General features: G+C 34.0%; 1 protein-coding gene across 1 annotated transcript in view; it reads right to left on the minus strand.

The window, feature by feature from the left end:
* Positions 1-17808, minus strand: part of LOC143252072 (sodium/calcium exchanger 3-like) — a 99428-nt gene that overhangs the window by 14837 nt on the left and 66783 nt on the right. The window contains exon 3 of the mRNA XM_076503678.1: positions 2567-2658. Within this exon, the coding sequence (XP_076359793.1) occupies positions 2567-2658 (92 nt within the window). The remainder of the gene's footprint in view (positions 1-2566; positions 2659-17808) is intronic.

Here is a 17808-nt window from a genome sequence, read left to right on the forward strand (position 1 = left end):
CAACATAATATAATATAATATAGAACTTATGTCGTTAGTTAACATAAATGAGCTAACTTCTCGTGCAGACGATAAGTACCTAACATATGAAGAATGAAATTGCTCGTTTAGGCTTCATTACTTCAGTTCAAAATATTGTATGAATGAATACGAATTACACAAATATCAGTATGCTCTTCTTGAAAATGTCGCACTTTACTTTATGTAATAATATTATATGTAAAATGTTTATATATACACAAAAAGACACACTAAATACTTTATATATAGAAAAATTTACACTACATGCTTTATTTTATATAACAATACTACATTGTTACATAACTTTCAGGTGAGGTTTTCTTTCTAACATTTTGTTCATTAACCATAAAGTGACTTCTTTTCTCATCTTGTACATCATTACGTAACCTTCCAGTAGTTATTTCTTTTAATTACGTAGTTTGTTGCTTAACCTTAGAATGGTTATTCCCTTGTAATCTTACTTTGTTACTTAATCGTCAGGCGGTTCTTCTTCTATAATATTGTATTTTGTTAATCGTTAGGTGGTTCTTCTTCTATAATATTGTATTTTGTTAATCATCAGGTGGTTCTTCCTCTATAATCTTGTACTTTGTTACTTTATCATCAGGTAGTTCTTTTTTTATGTTCTCTTATTTTGTTACTTAATCTTCAGGTGGTTCTTCCTGTTTTAATGTTTCACTTTGTTACTTAACTTTCAGTTATTCTTACTCTGCAAGCTTATAATTTATTATTTAACTTTCAGGTGAATTTCCCTTATATACGTTAAAATGTTTCAACCACAGGCGCCTTGTTTCTCAACGACTATACTACCGAACGTCTAACGAATGATTCCTAATAGTGATCAAAATATGCCCAAGATGCAAAGTAGATTAATATGTAAAACCGCATACTGACTTAGCTTTCTCTAATAATCACAACCTTCTTGATGGGAAATACATGTACAGCAACAAGAACTCCGTATAAAATTAGCATACAATTGGTCATTATTTTAACCCTAAGCATCGTGGATGTATTTTACACTTCTCACGCCATTAAGGGGCCACTGTTGGACAAGACAGATTAATACATTCAAACCTGTCCCTTGCACATTGTTTTTGTTTACATCTTCAAAACTGAAAGTATTTTGGAAGCGTTTGAATTTTTATTCTCAGTAAGTGAAATAACAATTCCTGGGACAAAAGCAATCAGTGTCTTGGTACTTCATGAAGAAATCATCTGAAGTTGATCATTGCTGTGGAAAATCTTACGTATGCATAATTTAGACAAATTATAGGCAAATTACTACAAGGTTTTTTCAAGATTTACTAGTAATTGTTGATTTATGTTCCGTGGATTATTTGGTTACTTGTAATGAAATGGTCTTATCATGGGCATCTTTCGAAGGGACAATTTCATTGCTAATGGCCATATCATGTGCATCTTTCGAAGGGACAATTTCATTGCTAATGGCCTTATCATGTGCATCTTTCGAAGGGACAATTTCATTGCTAATGGCCATATCATGAGCATCTTTTGAAGGGACAATTTCATTGCTAATGGCCTTATCATGGGCATCTTTCGAAGGGACAATTTCATTGCTAATGGCCATATCATGTGCATCTTTCGAAGGGACAATTTCATTGCTAATGGCCTTATCATGTGCATCTTTCGAAGGGACAATTTCATTGCTAATGGCCATATCATGAGCATCTTTTGAAGGGACAATTTCATTGCTAATGGCCTTATCATGGGCATCTTTCGAAGGGACAATTTCATTGCTAATGGCCATATCATGTGCATCTTTCGAAGGGACAATTTCATTGCTAATGGCCTTATCATGTGCATCTTTCGAAGGGACAATTTCATTGCTAATGGCCATATCATGTGCATCTTTGAAGGACAATTTCATTGCTAATGGCCTTATCATGTGCATCTTTCGAAGGGACAATTTCATTGCTAATGGCCATATCATGTGCATCTTTCGAAGGACAATTTCATTACTAATGGCCATATCATGTGCATCTTTCGAAGGGACAATTTCATTGCTTTACCAAAACTGGATTAAAATCATGGATTCTACCATCGCCGTTATGAACTTTCTACAAACTGGCCGATAACTTATAACGTTAATCACGAAGAGTTTCAGAATCAGGAACGAAATCCACGTTTTGTTTATCCAATTTGTTCTGATAGGAATAGTATTTTTGTTCAATAAGATTTTCTACATTGACTGTAAATCAATCCATTAATAACTGTTTCTCTTAAAGAAAAAAATTAAACTCGACATTTATATCTGAGAAAATGCACTTAATGTTGTAGTTCAGGTATAAACGAAGATATAACAAATTTGGAATCCTGGAATGATTCTCTTGGGAACTTTCTTGTGAGTGCAAATTAAAAATTCAATAAAATGAATAATTGCAAGTTTCCTTTAATTTTGATATTAAACTATTTTAAGAAATTCCTCATCAAATATGAATTAGTAAATCACAATTACTTTAGTAACCACAACCGCCATCTGGTTTCTTATTTCGTTACACATGTAATATACAAATTCCTGCTTTACCTTCTTCGAGTTTGGGATCTCCAAGCTCCAAGTAAAACACCACGTCTTGCTCGTAACTTTCGTTGTCAATGATATGGATAGGAATATTGTTCCTAAAAAGTAAAATGCAAACATCTTAAAAGTTTCCATGTAAAGCTTTTCTCCCTTATACAGTATACCGTATTTATACTAATTAGTTAACAGTTGTATTTTCTAGTAAAAATACAGGAAAAAATTAACATTTACAAACTAAATACATCTTAAGTAAGGTTAGGCTAAAATTCCTGTATAGCCGTCACTAATTTTGAAAAAATCATTAACGTAAGTAAAGAAGCTACACAGCAGTACCCTTGGCCCAAAGGGCGTTTTAAAGCTTTTCAATCACATAATGACAATAACAGTCACTTTTATGACGCGCTGATAGGTACAAGCACATATCGTGTTTAACGACATCCAGTCTCAAACCTCAGGCACTTCGACAAGCACTAGGTCACGCTCAATTCCCTTGTAAAAGAAAAGTTCAGATAGCTAGCTTCTATTACTTCACGAGGCTCACGTGCTATTACTGGGAAATTGAAAGTAAGTATTGTGCTTTAGTTTTTCCGTTTTAATAACATTAATTTTATTCGATAGAAAAAGAATGTGGAGCAAAAGCACATTTCGAATTATACATTAACAAAAATACAAAACATAAGTTCCGAAAATAAAGTCTTGCGACTGTTTTCTGAACACTGGTCGTTTCGTTTCTGTTTCAAGTTTTTGGCATGGAAAAGAATGATTAAATATTTTGACAAGAAAAAGGGTGCAATCGTCCTTGAATCGAACGCGTCATAATGATTAGTGTCTGCAATGTGAGTCCGCGAAAAGAATGAATGGCAAATCCTACTATTCGATCAAGAGTTTGCGTGGATACTGTTGACTAGCAGCCTTTCCTCTGATTTATAAATTCAAAGTTAGGGACGGTTATACACTGGTATCCCTTGGTGTAACTTAGAGTGAAACTTCTGAAACAAAGAAACAATCACTTGATTACGTGATATTATCGTTTTAACAAGTCACGCATCCATTCATCGTTGAAATAATAATTATTTTAAATATCCCATATTAATTAATTTTCGTTTATTGTCTTTGTTCCTTTTCCTCCTTGAAATAATTAATAATTAAAAATTCGACTTAGCGGTTAAAAAGAGAATTAATAATAAAATATTAATTATTAACCACAATCGAACAGTGTTAAACAACGCTGTTCTTATTCGTATACATAAATAAAGAAATTCATGGTAACTTCATGATGTAAAGAAAACACGTTGATTCATGAACTGAATTTAACGCAAAAATACAATACCCTTTAACCTGAGCGTTTTCGAAAGGTGAGCCTTTCTTCTTCAGAGGCTTGTTTGTTTGTTTGTTTCGAATTTCGTGCAAAGTTACTCAAGGGCTATCTGCGCTAGTCGTTCCTAATTCAGCAGGGAAAGTATCAAGTCATCACCACCCACCGCCAACTCTTCGGCTACTCTTTTACCAACCAGTGGTGAGATTGATCGTCACATTATAACGCCCACACGGCTGAAAGGGCGAACATGTTTGGTGCGACGGTAATTTGAACCCGCAACTTCAGAGGCAAATTGTTTGCTCCTGAAGAAGAAAGGTCCATCTTTCGAACGCCCTCTGGTTATAGAAATTAATGGTAAGTTACTGAAAATAGCTGTGAAGAAAGTATAAGATCTTTCTTGTTCCATACTGGTTTATTTCGAAAGCTTGTTTGTACTATGTACTGCATGTTGTATAAGTATGTTTAATAATCTGCTATACTGTAATAGTAACAAGCAGCTGTGAATAACTTTGTATTAACAGTTTCATTTCCATCGGAAAGCTGATGAAGGGCTGCCGGCCGAAATGTTTTACAAAGTTAGCAGTATGGCGAAACTTCATTCAAATACAGAATGTCCTGGTTTTACGTTAACTAAAATGTTTACTAATCGGAACAAATCTGTTAACATAATATCGAGACATTTTGTAGATTAAAAGTTCAATAATTTTGCAGAACAAAGAGTAAATGTAAAAGGCTATTTACGAGATGCATTATTTAAACTCTGAAGACGAAAAAATGCGATACAGAAACTAAAACAACTGTGCACAATATTACACACATACTTACGAGAGGTTATACGAGAGCTGTTCAAAAAATACGCGGACTGACGTCATAAGACAAAATGTACTTTATTTAGAAGTTACAGGTCTGGGACCCCTTCAAAGTACTCTCCTCCCCAACGCACACACTTATCCCAACGGTGTTTCCCCTTGTTGAAACAGTCCTGGTACGCTTCTTTTGTAATATCCTCCAGCTCCTTCGTCGCATTTGCCTTAATCTCGGGAATCGTCTCAAATCTTCTTCCTTTCAAGGGTCTTTTGAGTTTGGGGAACAAGAAAAAATCGCAACGAGCATGGTCAGGTGAGTAGGGGTGTGGGTGGGGAAGAACAAGGATCGAGTGTTTGGCCAAAAACTCACGAGTTCTGAGGGCTGAATTTCGCAGCAACGCGGTGCATCTTCAATTTTTCGGTCAAAATATTGTAACAAGATCCAACTGATATCCCACACTCTTCAGCAAGCTCCCTGACAGTCAGACGTCGATTTGCTTGCACCAGGGTGTTGATTTTGTCGACGTGTGGGTCGTCAGTTGACGTGGAAGGACGTCCAGGACGCTCATTATCTTCAATGGACTGTCGACCATCCTTAAAACGTTCATGCCACTTGAAACATGCCGTACTCTTCATAGTAACATCACCGTAAGCCGTGTTAAGCATAGCAAAAGTTTCAGTCGCAGATGTTCCAAGTTTAACACAAAATTTCACAGCAAGTCGTTGCTTCTTCAGGTCATTCATTCTGAAATCCGCCAAACGAAAAAATCGCACTTCACTTAAAACCGCGTAGCTAATACACAAATGAAGATATCTGCAATCGGCAAATGGCGTCGTAATCAGCTGATCTGTGCAAACCTAGCGACACCAAGCGGATTCCCCTGGAACCAACTGGAGCCGCGCAATTCAAACAGTCCGCGTATTTTTTGAACAGACCTCGTACATACAATCGTGACAACAATAAGTTACCATAACCAGCTCTTGCCGTTTAGTTTAGTGTCATTTGTGAATGTGTATTTTTATTGTTTTGCCGTTTTTGATTCATTCATGTGTTCCTTTTCTTGCATTCCCTCGTTGGGATAGTGGTAAGACTTTGTATTTACAACGCTAAAATCACGGTTCGATTCAACTCAGTGGCCACAGCAGATAGTCTGATGTGGCTTTGCTGTAGGAAAACACAAACAAACACAACCCTTCCTCGCGAAAGGTGAGTTGTTTGTGGTTTTATTAACAAATACTATGTTTTGAACAGCAGTCACTTACAACTATTAGAACTATGCTTTGAACAGCAGTCCACTTACTACTGTTAGAACTATGTTTTAAACAACAGTCCACTTACTACTGTTAGAATTATGTTTTAAACAACAGTCCACTTACTACTGTTAGAACTATGTTTTAAACAACAGTCCACTTACTACTGTTAGAACTGTTTTAAACAACAGTCCACTTACTACTGTTAGAACTATGTTTTAAACAACAGTCCACTTACTACTGTTAGAACTATGTTTTAAACAACAGTCCACTTAATACTGTTAGAACTATGTTTTAAACAACAGTTCACTTAATACTGTTAGAACTGTTTTAAACAACAGTCCACATACTACTGTTAGAACTATGTTTTAAACAACAGTCCACTTACTACTGTTAGAACTATGTTTTAAACAACAGTCCACTTAATACTGTTAGAACTATGTTTTAAACAACAGTCCACTTACTACTGTTAGAACTATGTTTTAAACAACAGTCCACTTACTACTGTTAGAACTATGTTTTAAACAACAGTCCACTTACTACTGTTAGAACTATGTTTTAAACAACAGTCCACTTACTACTGTTAGAACTATGTTTTAAACAACAGTCCACTTACTACTGTTAGAACTATGTTTTAAACAACAGTCCACTTACTACTGTTAGAACTATGTTTTAAACAACAGTCCACTTAATACTGTTAGAACTGTTTTAAACAACAGTCCACTTACTACTGTTAGAACTATGTTTTAAACAACAGTCCACTTACAACTATTAGAACTATGCTTTGAACAGCAGTCCACTTACTACTGTTAGAACTATGTTTTAAACAACAGTCCACTTACTACTGTTAGAACTATGTTTTAAACAACAGTCCACTTACTACTGTTAGAACTATGTTTTAAACAACAGTCCACTTACTACTGTTAGAACTATGTTTTAAACAACAGTCCACTTACTACTGTTAGAACTATGTTTTAAACAACAGTCCACTTACTACTGTTAGAACTATGTTTTAAACAACAGTCCACTTACTACTGTTAGAACTATGTTTTAAACAACAGTCCACTTACTACTGTTAGAACTATGTTTTAAACAACAGTCCACTTACTACTGTTAGAACTATGTTTTAAACAACAGTCCACTTAATACTGTTAGAACTATGTTTTAAACAACAGTCCACTTACTACTGTTAGAACTATGTTTTAAACAACAGTCCACTTACTACTATAACTAACTTTTCTCAGATACTTAAACTTATTGAAAGTTTCATATTATTTTACATTTATTGTGAGATCAAATTGTATATTCAAACTGGATTAGAACGGCCTCCTCTATATATTTATTGTTTTACCGAGTGCATTGTGTCAAATCTATCACTCAGAGCAACACAAGGTCTATTTGCGCCTAGACATTTCTAATTTTTATCTGATAGACTAAACAAAAGACAGCTAGCCAAGAGCCCCGATCGCTCTGATCGAATAGTTGGATTTAGCTGTCATTTTCCAATTGCGCTTTATGCATCGATGAAGCGTGAACTAGAATCCACGAATTCATGGTTTGAACAAGCTAACCACTAGACCACACCAAGGCGGTTTTACGAAGGTTAAACATATGACGGTTATTGACTGTTTTAAAATTCCGCACTTTGCCTCTGTCTGCCAGTCTGAGCTTTAGAAGTCAAATCTCTAGGTATCGATTACAGAACTTTCGCACACGTATTCGAAAAATACTGTCCACATCGGTTACAGTACATAAACCGGCGTGTGATAAACGTAACTTACCCAATCATAAAAGACTCAGTTGTTATTTTTACTCTACTTATCAGAAAGGTAAGGAACAATGTCCATTACGCTTAGCATAGAACGTAACAATAAAATTTCGAAATCTTCATAATGAATTTCAGGAAGAATTTTTGTTGCGTTTTAGGTTAATCAAATATTATATTAGACAATGGCATTTATAAGGCTCAATAACGAAATGCATATTGATTAACATATTAATAATGGTTATATTAGACAATGGCATTTATAAGGCTTAATAACGAAATATATATTGGTTAACATATTAATGTTGGTTATGTTAGACAATAGCATTTATAAGGCTTAATAACGAAATGTATATTGATTAACACATTAATATTGGTTATATTAGACAATGGCATTTATAGGGCTTAATAACGAAATATATATTGGTTAATATATTAATATTGGTTATATTAGACAATGGCATATATAAGGCTTAATAACGAAATATATATTGGTTAATATATTAATATTAGTTATATTAAATAATGGCATTTATAAGGCTTAATAACGAAATATATATTGGTTAATATATTAATATTGATTATATTAGACAATGGCATTTATAAGGCTTAATAACGAAATATATATTGGTTAATATATTAACATTGGTTATACTAGAGAATGGCATTTATAAGGCTTAATAACGAAATATATATTGGTTAATATATTAATATTGGTTATATTAGACAATGGCATTTATAAGGCTTAATAACGAAATATTAATCAATATATATTTACATTACAACTTTATGACACTTTCTTTATTTAACCTAAACCATGATACATCTTTTAAGTAGTTCTTAGACTAATTTATATTCTCTGTTATTTTTATTACGTTTTAAGTAAAATTATTTATATTAAATAAAATATTATTTTTTTTAAATATTCAATAACAATTTATGTACATCGTAGTCGACATATCAGAACAAAATTAATAAGTCAGAACCATAAAAGAACCTCGCATCAATTTTTTATAAATACTAGCAACCTTATCCGGCTTCATAATGTTTTACATCGAAGTGTGTTTGTTTGTTTTCTTCCAGTAATTGAGTTTTTAAGAGGACTTAGATATATTCTCCCCGGAAAAAAAATCTTTCCATCTAAATTTATATGTAAAATAAATTTATGTATTCAATATCACTCCTTTATACGAACAGTAATGGAAAAATTATGCGAACACACATCAGTTACATATATAGAAGCCACGAAACACGAAGCAGCGTGTACTCGAACTGTGAGCTTCAGAATCCGTGAACACCGTCCTGGTGCTTCAAAATCACGCTCCGTACTTTTGGAGCATGTATATGTCATAAAAGTAACAGTCAAATTCTACTATTTAATGAGCGTAGTCCGTACTTGACGATTGATGTTGTTAATAAACTGCCTTACCAATAGTCTGCCGATTCAAAATTTGTGACAGTTACAGCTAAATGCACTTCTGTACTGCTTGCGAGTACCAGATTCGACACACAATTCTAAAAACAATAAACGTACGCAGCAACATGTATACCTCAAAAAGACACTAAAGTAAGATTTTTATCAAACTCATTTTGTTTTAGAATCTAAACTTCTCATATCGTAAGTTAGCTAAGAGAAGGTTATACAATGGATTTTCTTCTCTTATCAAGCAGCCGTTAAGGATGTATTGATACACATTTCAACTTTAACAAATAGATTAATCTACGTGTTACCTAGAATCGAGAAAAAATACTTTCCAAACACTTAATTATCGATCTATTCTGGTGTAAACTTAAACATATGTGATGTAAGATGGAGTAGAATTGAATGTCATGGCAACAGTAAATATATCATTACAAAACGAATGAAAACATAAACACGCACTATTTTTAGAACTCTAATATCTTTTATTGATATCTAACGTTAGTGGATTTTTACATTTTAATGGAATGATGTATTTAGTTTCTAATTTTTTATTCATTGTTACCAAGCTATTGAAAGTTCGTCTATTACACAGTGAGGGTACTTCAGTGAAGGTACTTGAAAAAGAAAGTAGATAAATAGAAAATAAAATAGACAAACTTCCGAGCAGAAAAACTACATTCATTTCCTTTGAATGGAATCTGGCTTATAGAACGTACATATTTTATACAACTCGCCTGTTCGAAATGATAGAAACGATACACAATTTCGAGAGCCTGGCATGATCAGGTGCTGAAGGCACTCTACTCGTAATCTGAGGGTCGCGGGTTCGAGTGCCGGTCACACGAAACATGCTCGCCCTTTCAGCCGTAGGGGCGTTATAATGCGACGGTCAATCCCACTATTCGTTGGTAAAAGAGTAGCCCAAGAGTTGGCGGTGGGTGGTGATGACAAGCTGCCTTCCCTCTAGTTTTATATTGCTAAATTAGGGACGACTAGCTCAGATATCCCTTGTGTAGCTTTGCGTGAAATTCAAACCGAACACATTTTCGAGGTTTCGTTCAACTCAGTTACAACTTAACTTTAACTTACTGGAACAAAATATTTCTTTAGTGATTTTACCATGCACACATCCTATAAATGTGTTATTTTTGTGTGAAATTGTGACCTGCATCAGTGAAAACGATATCTTCCTGTAGTTTTATGACGTATCCAACCAAATGTGACACGAAGCACCGTTTAGCTTTCTACACTTCTCCACAACTGAAGTACATCTTTCTAATTTTATGTAACTGCGCAGCTGTTGGAAAAGAACGAACAATAGAGGGCTCTTGTATCTACGCGTGTTTGTACCCATTTAGCTGCTAACACCCATAAACTTCGATAGGTTTACGATTTTCCTTGGTCGATTTCCTTTCTTTCTTTCTTTTTTCAAAATATCGTAAATACATAAAGGTTCCACATAAATTTGACAGCTGGCGATTAAAGCACAAAATATAAGTAATGTATGTTAGACATTATACTGATTAATTTCAGATTTACTTTGCTTGTGTAATTATTCCTAACTTCTATCAAGTCTTGGTCCTCACTGCATCAAAACGGTGTATTTGTAAATAATTTTCAGCATATACACTTATATTCCCTTGTTTTACGTTTGTCTTCGGAGGCGCAGTTCTCAGATTCATTCAGTTTTAGCTTATTTCTACATGCATTTAGTTTCTGATTTCTATGTGCTGTGAATCACGTAATTAATCATTGTAACTAAAGCCAGTTTTTGACAGTTTTGTTTAGTCTATTTGAGTATAAAGGTGACAAATGGGCTATCTTTGCTGAATTTGCTGGGGGGGGAATTGAATCCCAAATTTTAGCGTTGTGAGATCTGAACAAAAATAGTGAAAATTTAATTTTCAAACTTCCCCATATTTCTGTAAAAAACTAAAAGCTCTGATATTATAAACTACGTTCCACTAAATGTTTCAACTAACAATTCTGCGATTCTCTTGAAGACTCACTTTCCGGAAAAATATCCATTGTTATCAGAGAGCTGATTTCGATCGAAATATATTTCAAAATTTAGTTAAATGAAGTTTCAATAATTGCTTTAAAATTTGTTATGAGTTTTTTTAAAGAAACTTTTATAAGTTGACTTACCTTTCAAACACCACCATGAATAACAAAAACGATAACATTGAAGGGGAGTACCAGGATAGAAGAAAAGGTTTGTTTGTTTGTTTGTTTGAATTTCGCACAAAGCTACTCGAGGGCTATCTGCGCTAGCCGTCCCTAATTTAGCAGTGTAAGACTAAAGAAAGGCAGCTAGTCATCACCACCCACAGCCAACTCTTGGGCTACTCTTTCACCAACGAAAAGTAGGATTGATCGTCACATTATAACGCCCCCACGACTGGGAGGGCGAGCATGTTTGACGCGACAGGGACCCTCAGATTACGAGTTGCACGCCTGAACACGCTTGGCCATAGAAGAAAAGGAGTGTTAGATAAAAGGATAACTAAATGGGTCATACTTCCTCCAAATCAGCTGTCGTTCATGTAAAGTAACTAACGGACATGCTAGTTTCTAAACATTTTATAAAGTGTTGAGTTTTATTAGTTCACAGAAGTTTCTCTTATCGAGCGACTTTTTTTTTACCATTTTATTACTCGATACTTAGTAATGAAGCGGAAAAGAATAAGAGAGTATCGAATGTTAAATACTTATCTTTACGTACAATGTACTTATTTCATAGCTGTGTAATTTATCCGGAGTAATAAAGGATAATATTTTTAAAGTCAAAATTATAAAATCATAACCATGGCACCATATTTTGTCGATAGAATATAATTTTCTATTTCAAACATTTTTGTTGTTCGCTGTAAGGTATGTAAGAATTAATCGTATATTGTGCTATAACACAAAGATATCGGATAAAGTTTACTATTTTAAAAATTGTCGTGGTTAAGATATTTGAAGACGTATTGCCATACTCAACACGGTCGTCAGCTGCTGGTCACGTGACCTATTAGCTGAATGTCATTCGTCAAATCACTGAAGAACCTTTCGTCAGTTTTCTTTACGAGGTGTATTTCCTTTATATTCACCAGTAAATATGGTTTAAAAACTTTATTTTTTGTTATTTTTAATGTAAAATGTGAATACACTCAACGTCAAATAATAATAATCGTTATTTAGTGAAAGGCTGATTTATCCTTTAATAGCTTTAAAGTAAGTTATTAATAATTATTATAAAATCAAACTTATGACTAGCTCTTCACCTTTTGTTAATAGAATACAATTATATAAGTATCATTGTATAAATATATAGTAATAATCACAATCATAATTCAATAAAAAGTTCATTTATCCTGTAAAAACATTAAACTAACCCAGATTTCAGACACATATTATTGTTCTTTTGAGGGAAGTTGTTCGTTTTTATCCGAGTAAACATCTAGATGGCGCACTATTTTAAGAATAAAGACATAATTTGTGTTTGTTTGAAGCTAAGCACAAAGCTACACAATGAGCTATCCGTGCTATGCCCACCACTGGTATCGAAATCTGTTTCCTAGTGTTGTAAGTCCGCAGACATGCTGCTGTGCCACTAGGGGTTTATGCTTGTTGTGACATATCAGTAATACATGATTTTGTTTCAGTATTCTCTGAATTCTAATATCAGACAGTAATTTTCAAGAACTGAAACCATTCAGTGCTCTTTTATATCTGACGTATTTATTTTTAAAAATATAGAAAAACTGTAATCTCGTAGCAGGTCTAACAAATTAATTAACATATATCTATTGTAATATCATTGTTTAAGTTAAATTTATTTTTAGAAATGTACGTAACTCATTTTGTTAAGTCTGTACTGCGAAATTCCCGCCTATCCACTAAAATTGTACAAGGTTTTCAGTTTCAAGAATCAACAATATATTATGTGTGCATAAGAACTTGCTTTTCGCCTGTATTGTTGTGCTGGCTGAAATTTCTAGAAACTGTCCTCACGCTTACAAATATTTTCAACGTAATGCTCCAAAGGACAGAATATATTACTGGTTTGTTATTGTTGGTGTGCAATAAACCTCGAAAGCTGTAACTGTAATTTATATAACGCTTATTATTCGGGTTCGGGAACGTCAGATATTTGACCAAAACCTTTATAAATTTCGAACATTACAAACCATTTAACTTCAAAGGTTCACATCGGACAAAAGCATTTCTTTTACGAAACCATTATACAACTTCAGCAGAGAATAATTCGACGTGTGGCTACCAAAAAGCAAAGAATACAGAGCTAGCTAGCTCTCTATTAAGTGAATTGTATCAACATCAACTCAAGATGAATTCACTCGTTGTGAGCCTTCAAAAATATATCATGGAAGTTCCACACCAGATATAAGATTCAATATTGTTTATAAGCTTTATACGTTTATTGTATTAAAATATATTTGTACTAGTAAAGAAACCTGGGTGTATCAATCTTGTTGAAAGGTATCAGAAAGTTAATGCATATCTACATTTGTTTAACTTCTAAATCTAAATTATCATTTAACTTAGTTTCAGGCTATTTGAAATTCCATACGTCACATAATAAAATAGAGGCTCATCCAAGATAAAATGTAATACGTATCGTAGTACAGGTGGTGAGAAACTTTAAAATGTTTCACAGTAACTGTCAGTGATAAACAAATAGTAAAGAAACAACTATGTCTTTACTTTTACATAACGTGGCCCGGCATGGCCTAGCGCGTAAGGCGTGCGAGTCGTAATCCGAGGGTCGTGGGTTCGCGCCCCCGTCGTGCTAAACATGCTCGCCCTCCCAGCCGTGGGGGTGTATAATGTGACGGTCAATCCCATTATTCGTTGGTAAAAGAGTAGCCCAAGAGTTGGCGGTGGGTGGTGATGACTAGCTGCCTTCCCTCTAGTCTTACACTGCTAAATTAGGGACGGCTAGCACAGATAGCCCTCGAGTAGCTTTGTGCGAAATTCCAAAACAAACAAACTTTTACATAATGACGTGTTCAAAAAGTTTATTACTGTTTTTCCATCCCACAGTGGAAAAAAAACATTATGTTAACTTCAAAAGTAAATTAATTAATTTAATTACCTTTTCAATTCAGATACACTTTATAAACATTTAATAAAATTAGTTATTTGTTTAAATTCAACGACACAGTAACGAAATGTAAACGTTCATTAGCTATTTCTGGATTTACATATCCACACTGGTATTATAGAGTACGTGGTATCTATCGTCAGCTGTATCTCCCACGAATAACAGAACACATAATGTCTAAAATTGAAAACATTTCCAGTACAATAAGTCTCATACCAAGTAGATGAATTACTAATATTTACTTTGGTCACGATATCGTTGTACGTACAGCTTAAAATAACAACTCTGTTATATAAAAACATTCATACGTACACGAATAAACTTTTTATGTATTTAGAGGATGTGCCCTACACAGAGCTGCAAGTACAATGTGCAGACATGTCATATGTTGCCTACGTTCTTCAGATAGTTCTTCATTTTTAATGCAATTATTCAGTTTCCATGCTGCAGTGGCAACAACACATGATCCAAAAAATCCTTAAAATTATCTCGTTCTAGTAGCTTTATTTATTTATTCTCAACAATAAATAACGTCTACTCTAGGCTTAGCTCTTTAATATCCGTTGCTGGTTGGGTTGATGCTGATTAAATGTAACAGCCAACAGATGCTGTGAGAGAACAAATGTCACAAAGTGACGCTGTCGACTAAGGAAAGAAAGCGAGTGGACCTGCCAAATATAGACTCCCTTTCTTTAACCAATTCTACTAGTAAATTGTAGAGCAAAAACTTACTTAAAGAGATAGAGAAAGCTGTGGAGATAAACACAGTCTAGTAGAAATAACTATCATTCCATTTGTGCTTTCTCTTTATTTGTTATAATAAAAATTTTGCTCTTTCATTTACCATTTCTCCAGACTCGTTAATTTACGTTTAACAACATTAAAAGTCAGTCTTGTTTTAAATGTAGAGCATCGCCTTATATTCAGATTAAGTCTATTGTTATTTGTGGGTTTTCTTATCTATTAGCTGTAGGGAAAACGATTTTACCTGAATATACCAAAAGCATGCTATGAAATCTCCGTTTAGAAACTGTATTTGTAATTATGAATAGAAAATCACAATAATTTTCCCTCGCCTTTCGTTCCAAGTAACCTCCTTTACAGATTTTATTTTTCGCTGAATCAAAACGCTTTTGTCTATCGTATTTAGCAGTATCTTTGAAAAAATTGTTTTATACGTTCATGAGTTTTATAATTATTTTACTGAGCTTTGTGGTCCAGCATGGCCGAGCGTGTTAAGACGTTCGACTCGTAATCCGATGGTCGCGGGTTCGAATCCCGGTCGCACCAAACATGCTCGCCCTTTCAGCCGTGGGGGCGTTATCAGGTGACGGTCAATCTCACTATTCGTTGGTAAAAGAGTAGCCCAAGAGTTGGCGGTGGGTGGTGATAACTAGCTGCTTTCCCTCTAGTCTTACACTGCTAAATTAGGGACGGCTAATTTAGATAGATACTCGCAGATAGCCCTTGAGTAGCTTTGCGCGAAATTCAAAACAAACAAACAAACTGAGCTTTGTTGTCAGTTTATGAAATCATCTTAATTTATAGCTGTTATTTTGTCAGTCAAATAAAGCAGTGTGAGCCAAGGAATAAACAGTTAGTTGTCGTCTTTGGTCAATAACATTTTCATTATGGTGTGTTTGTTACGAGATTTTAATGATAGGAGAAATTGTAAAACGAAATATCCACGTTAAGAAATAACCGTTGAAACGTCGAAAGCTTTCCTCAGAGATTAAGTTTTATTACTTAAAGAAAGACCAAAGATTCTTCCATTCAGAAACGTGAATACATGATCATTTAAGAATCACTGCTTCAATAAGGTCAAATATTTTAAACTATAACTTTATGAGATGGAAGTTACAATGAACCAGTACGTACATACTAAAGAGGTTTATATCTAAGTGAGTAAAGAACAAAATATTAGAACGACTGGGAAGCAAACACGTCATGTGCTGTTTTGAAATTCACTTACAGTGCAGAGAATATAACTGAATGCAACTCAGGTTGGGCACTGAACGATGGAAATGACTAGTATTTTTACATGTATAACTGTAAAGTATATTTTTAGCATATCTATCTTTAGTCGTCGGTGACCAAGAGTTACTAATAGCTAGCGAAACTCATACTTTCGTATTCCCTGAGAGAAAAATGAAGCGTAAATCAAAGACAGCTAAAGTAACCCTCACAAAAATACATACAGAATTAAACAGTAACACCTCTTACACTCTCTGATATGGAGAAAATACGTAACTGTAGCATCAGATTCTTATTTTACCGGTGACAGCTGCCAATTTGTATTTTGTTTCTGTGAAACGTTCTATAATGTAAGATCAAAGACACCCTCTAGTATAAATAAGATTAGTTATAACAGAGTGAAGAAAGACTAGATAGCAAAGAAAAATTAGGTTAGTCTTTCTTACCTACGTCACGAGGAAATTTCTTTAAGCCTAACACAAAGAGAAATTTTTAATTTTCAAGGACCCAATCCGTCGTACTAAAAAACATAAGTAAGATTACTCGTCAAAATACAGACAAAAACTGAATGTTTGCCCGTGATGTATCCAGATCGTTTTTTTTATGTATAGCGAGAAGGAGATGATTTACTTCTGACAGTATGAGAATCATTTCAAACTGAAAAACTAGTTACCCTTTCTTATCCATAGGTGCGCCTTACAGTATTTTAAACAAAAAATGACTGAAATCACAAAAAAGTCAAGGATATTCTTGCTTCTAATTGCGATTCAAAAGCTTCACAGAATATCACAATCTTTTCAAAACTTCCACTTGCACACTTTAATCTCTTACACTTTCTGTGTGTTTCTTGATAAAGCAAAGCCTCATCGGGCTATCTGCTGTGTCCACAGAGGGGAATCGAATCCTTAATGTTAGCGTTGTAAATGCGAATACTTATCGCTGTCCAATCAGAGGACCTCTTAGATATTAAGGTAGTGTTGAACAGTTATAGTTTGTTGTTTACTATTTATACTAGTTTTGTTTTATAACAGTTCCATATAAGGTATAAAATTAAATCATTATTCAAGTTATGTCAGCTTTAACTAATTATTTTACTTGTCATATATTTATTATTGTTGCAACTTATTTTTCTAAGTAATATTATCTGTGTTAAGGTGTGAACACATTTTCTCAGCTAGCGAGGCAATATTATAATTTATTACGCTCTGTTAGCTTTAAAAAAGACATTCATGTTACATAAATTCTTGCTTATATTGTTTTGATCACTACTATGTCTTTTTATGTGCGCGTGCTTAAGGAGTTCTGAACTGCTCAAAACTCGTTGTCTGCAATAGATATGGCGTGTGGTTGGAAGACTGTTATACACTAGCTGCAGTAGACGAAAGTTATGTAAATTCTCTTATAGGTAATTGTAAAAAAAAATGCACAAACGTCCATAAAAACTTTAAAACACAAAATATTAAACCGCAAGCATGCATGTATCTTCCCACGACCCAATGAACCTCCATGTCAACTTTTGTGAGGATTCATCATCAGATACCATAATGTCTGCTATCTATTTAGGTGCAGATCCATGGACATACAACAGATAGTACTATTAT

Source organism: Tachypleus tridentatus, chromosome 6 (assembly GCF_004210375.1).
Source record: "Tachypleus tridentatus isolate NWPU-2018 chromosome 6, ASM421037v1, whole genome shotgun sequence".
Taxonomy (NCBI): Eukaryota; Metazoa; Arthropoda; class Merostomata; order Xiphosura; family Limulidae; genus Tachypleus; species Tachypleus tridentatus.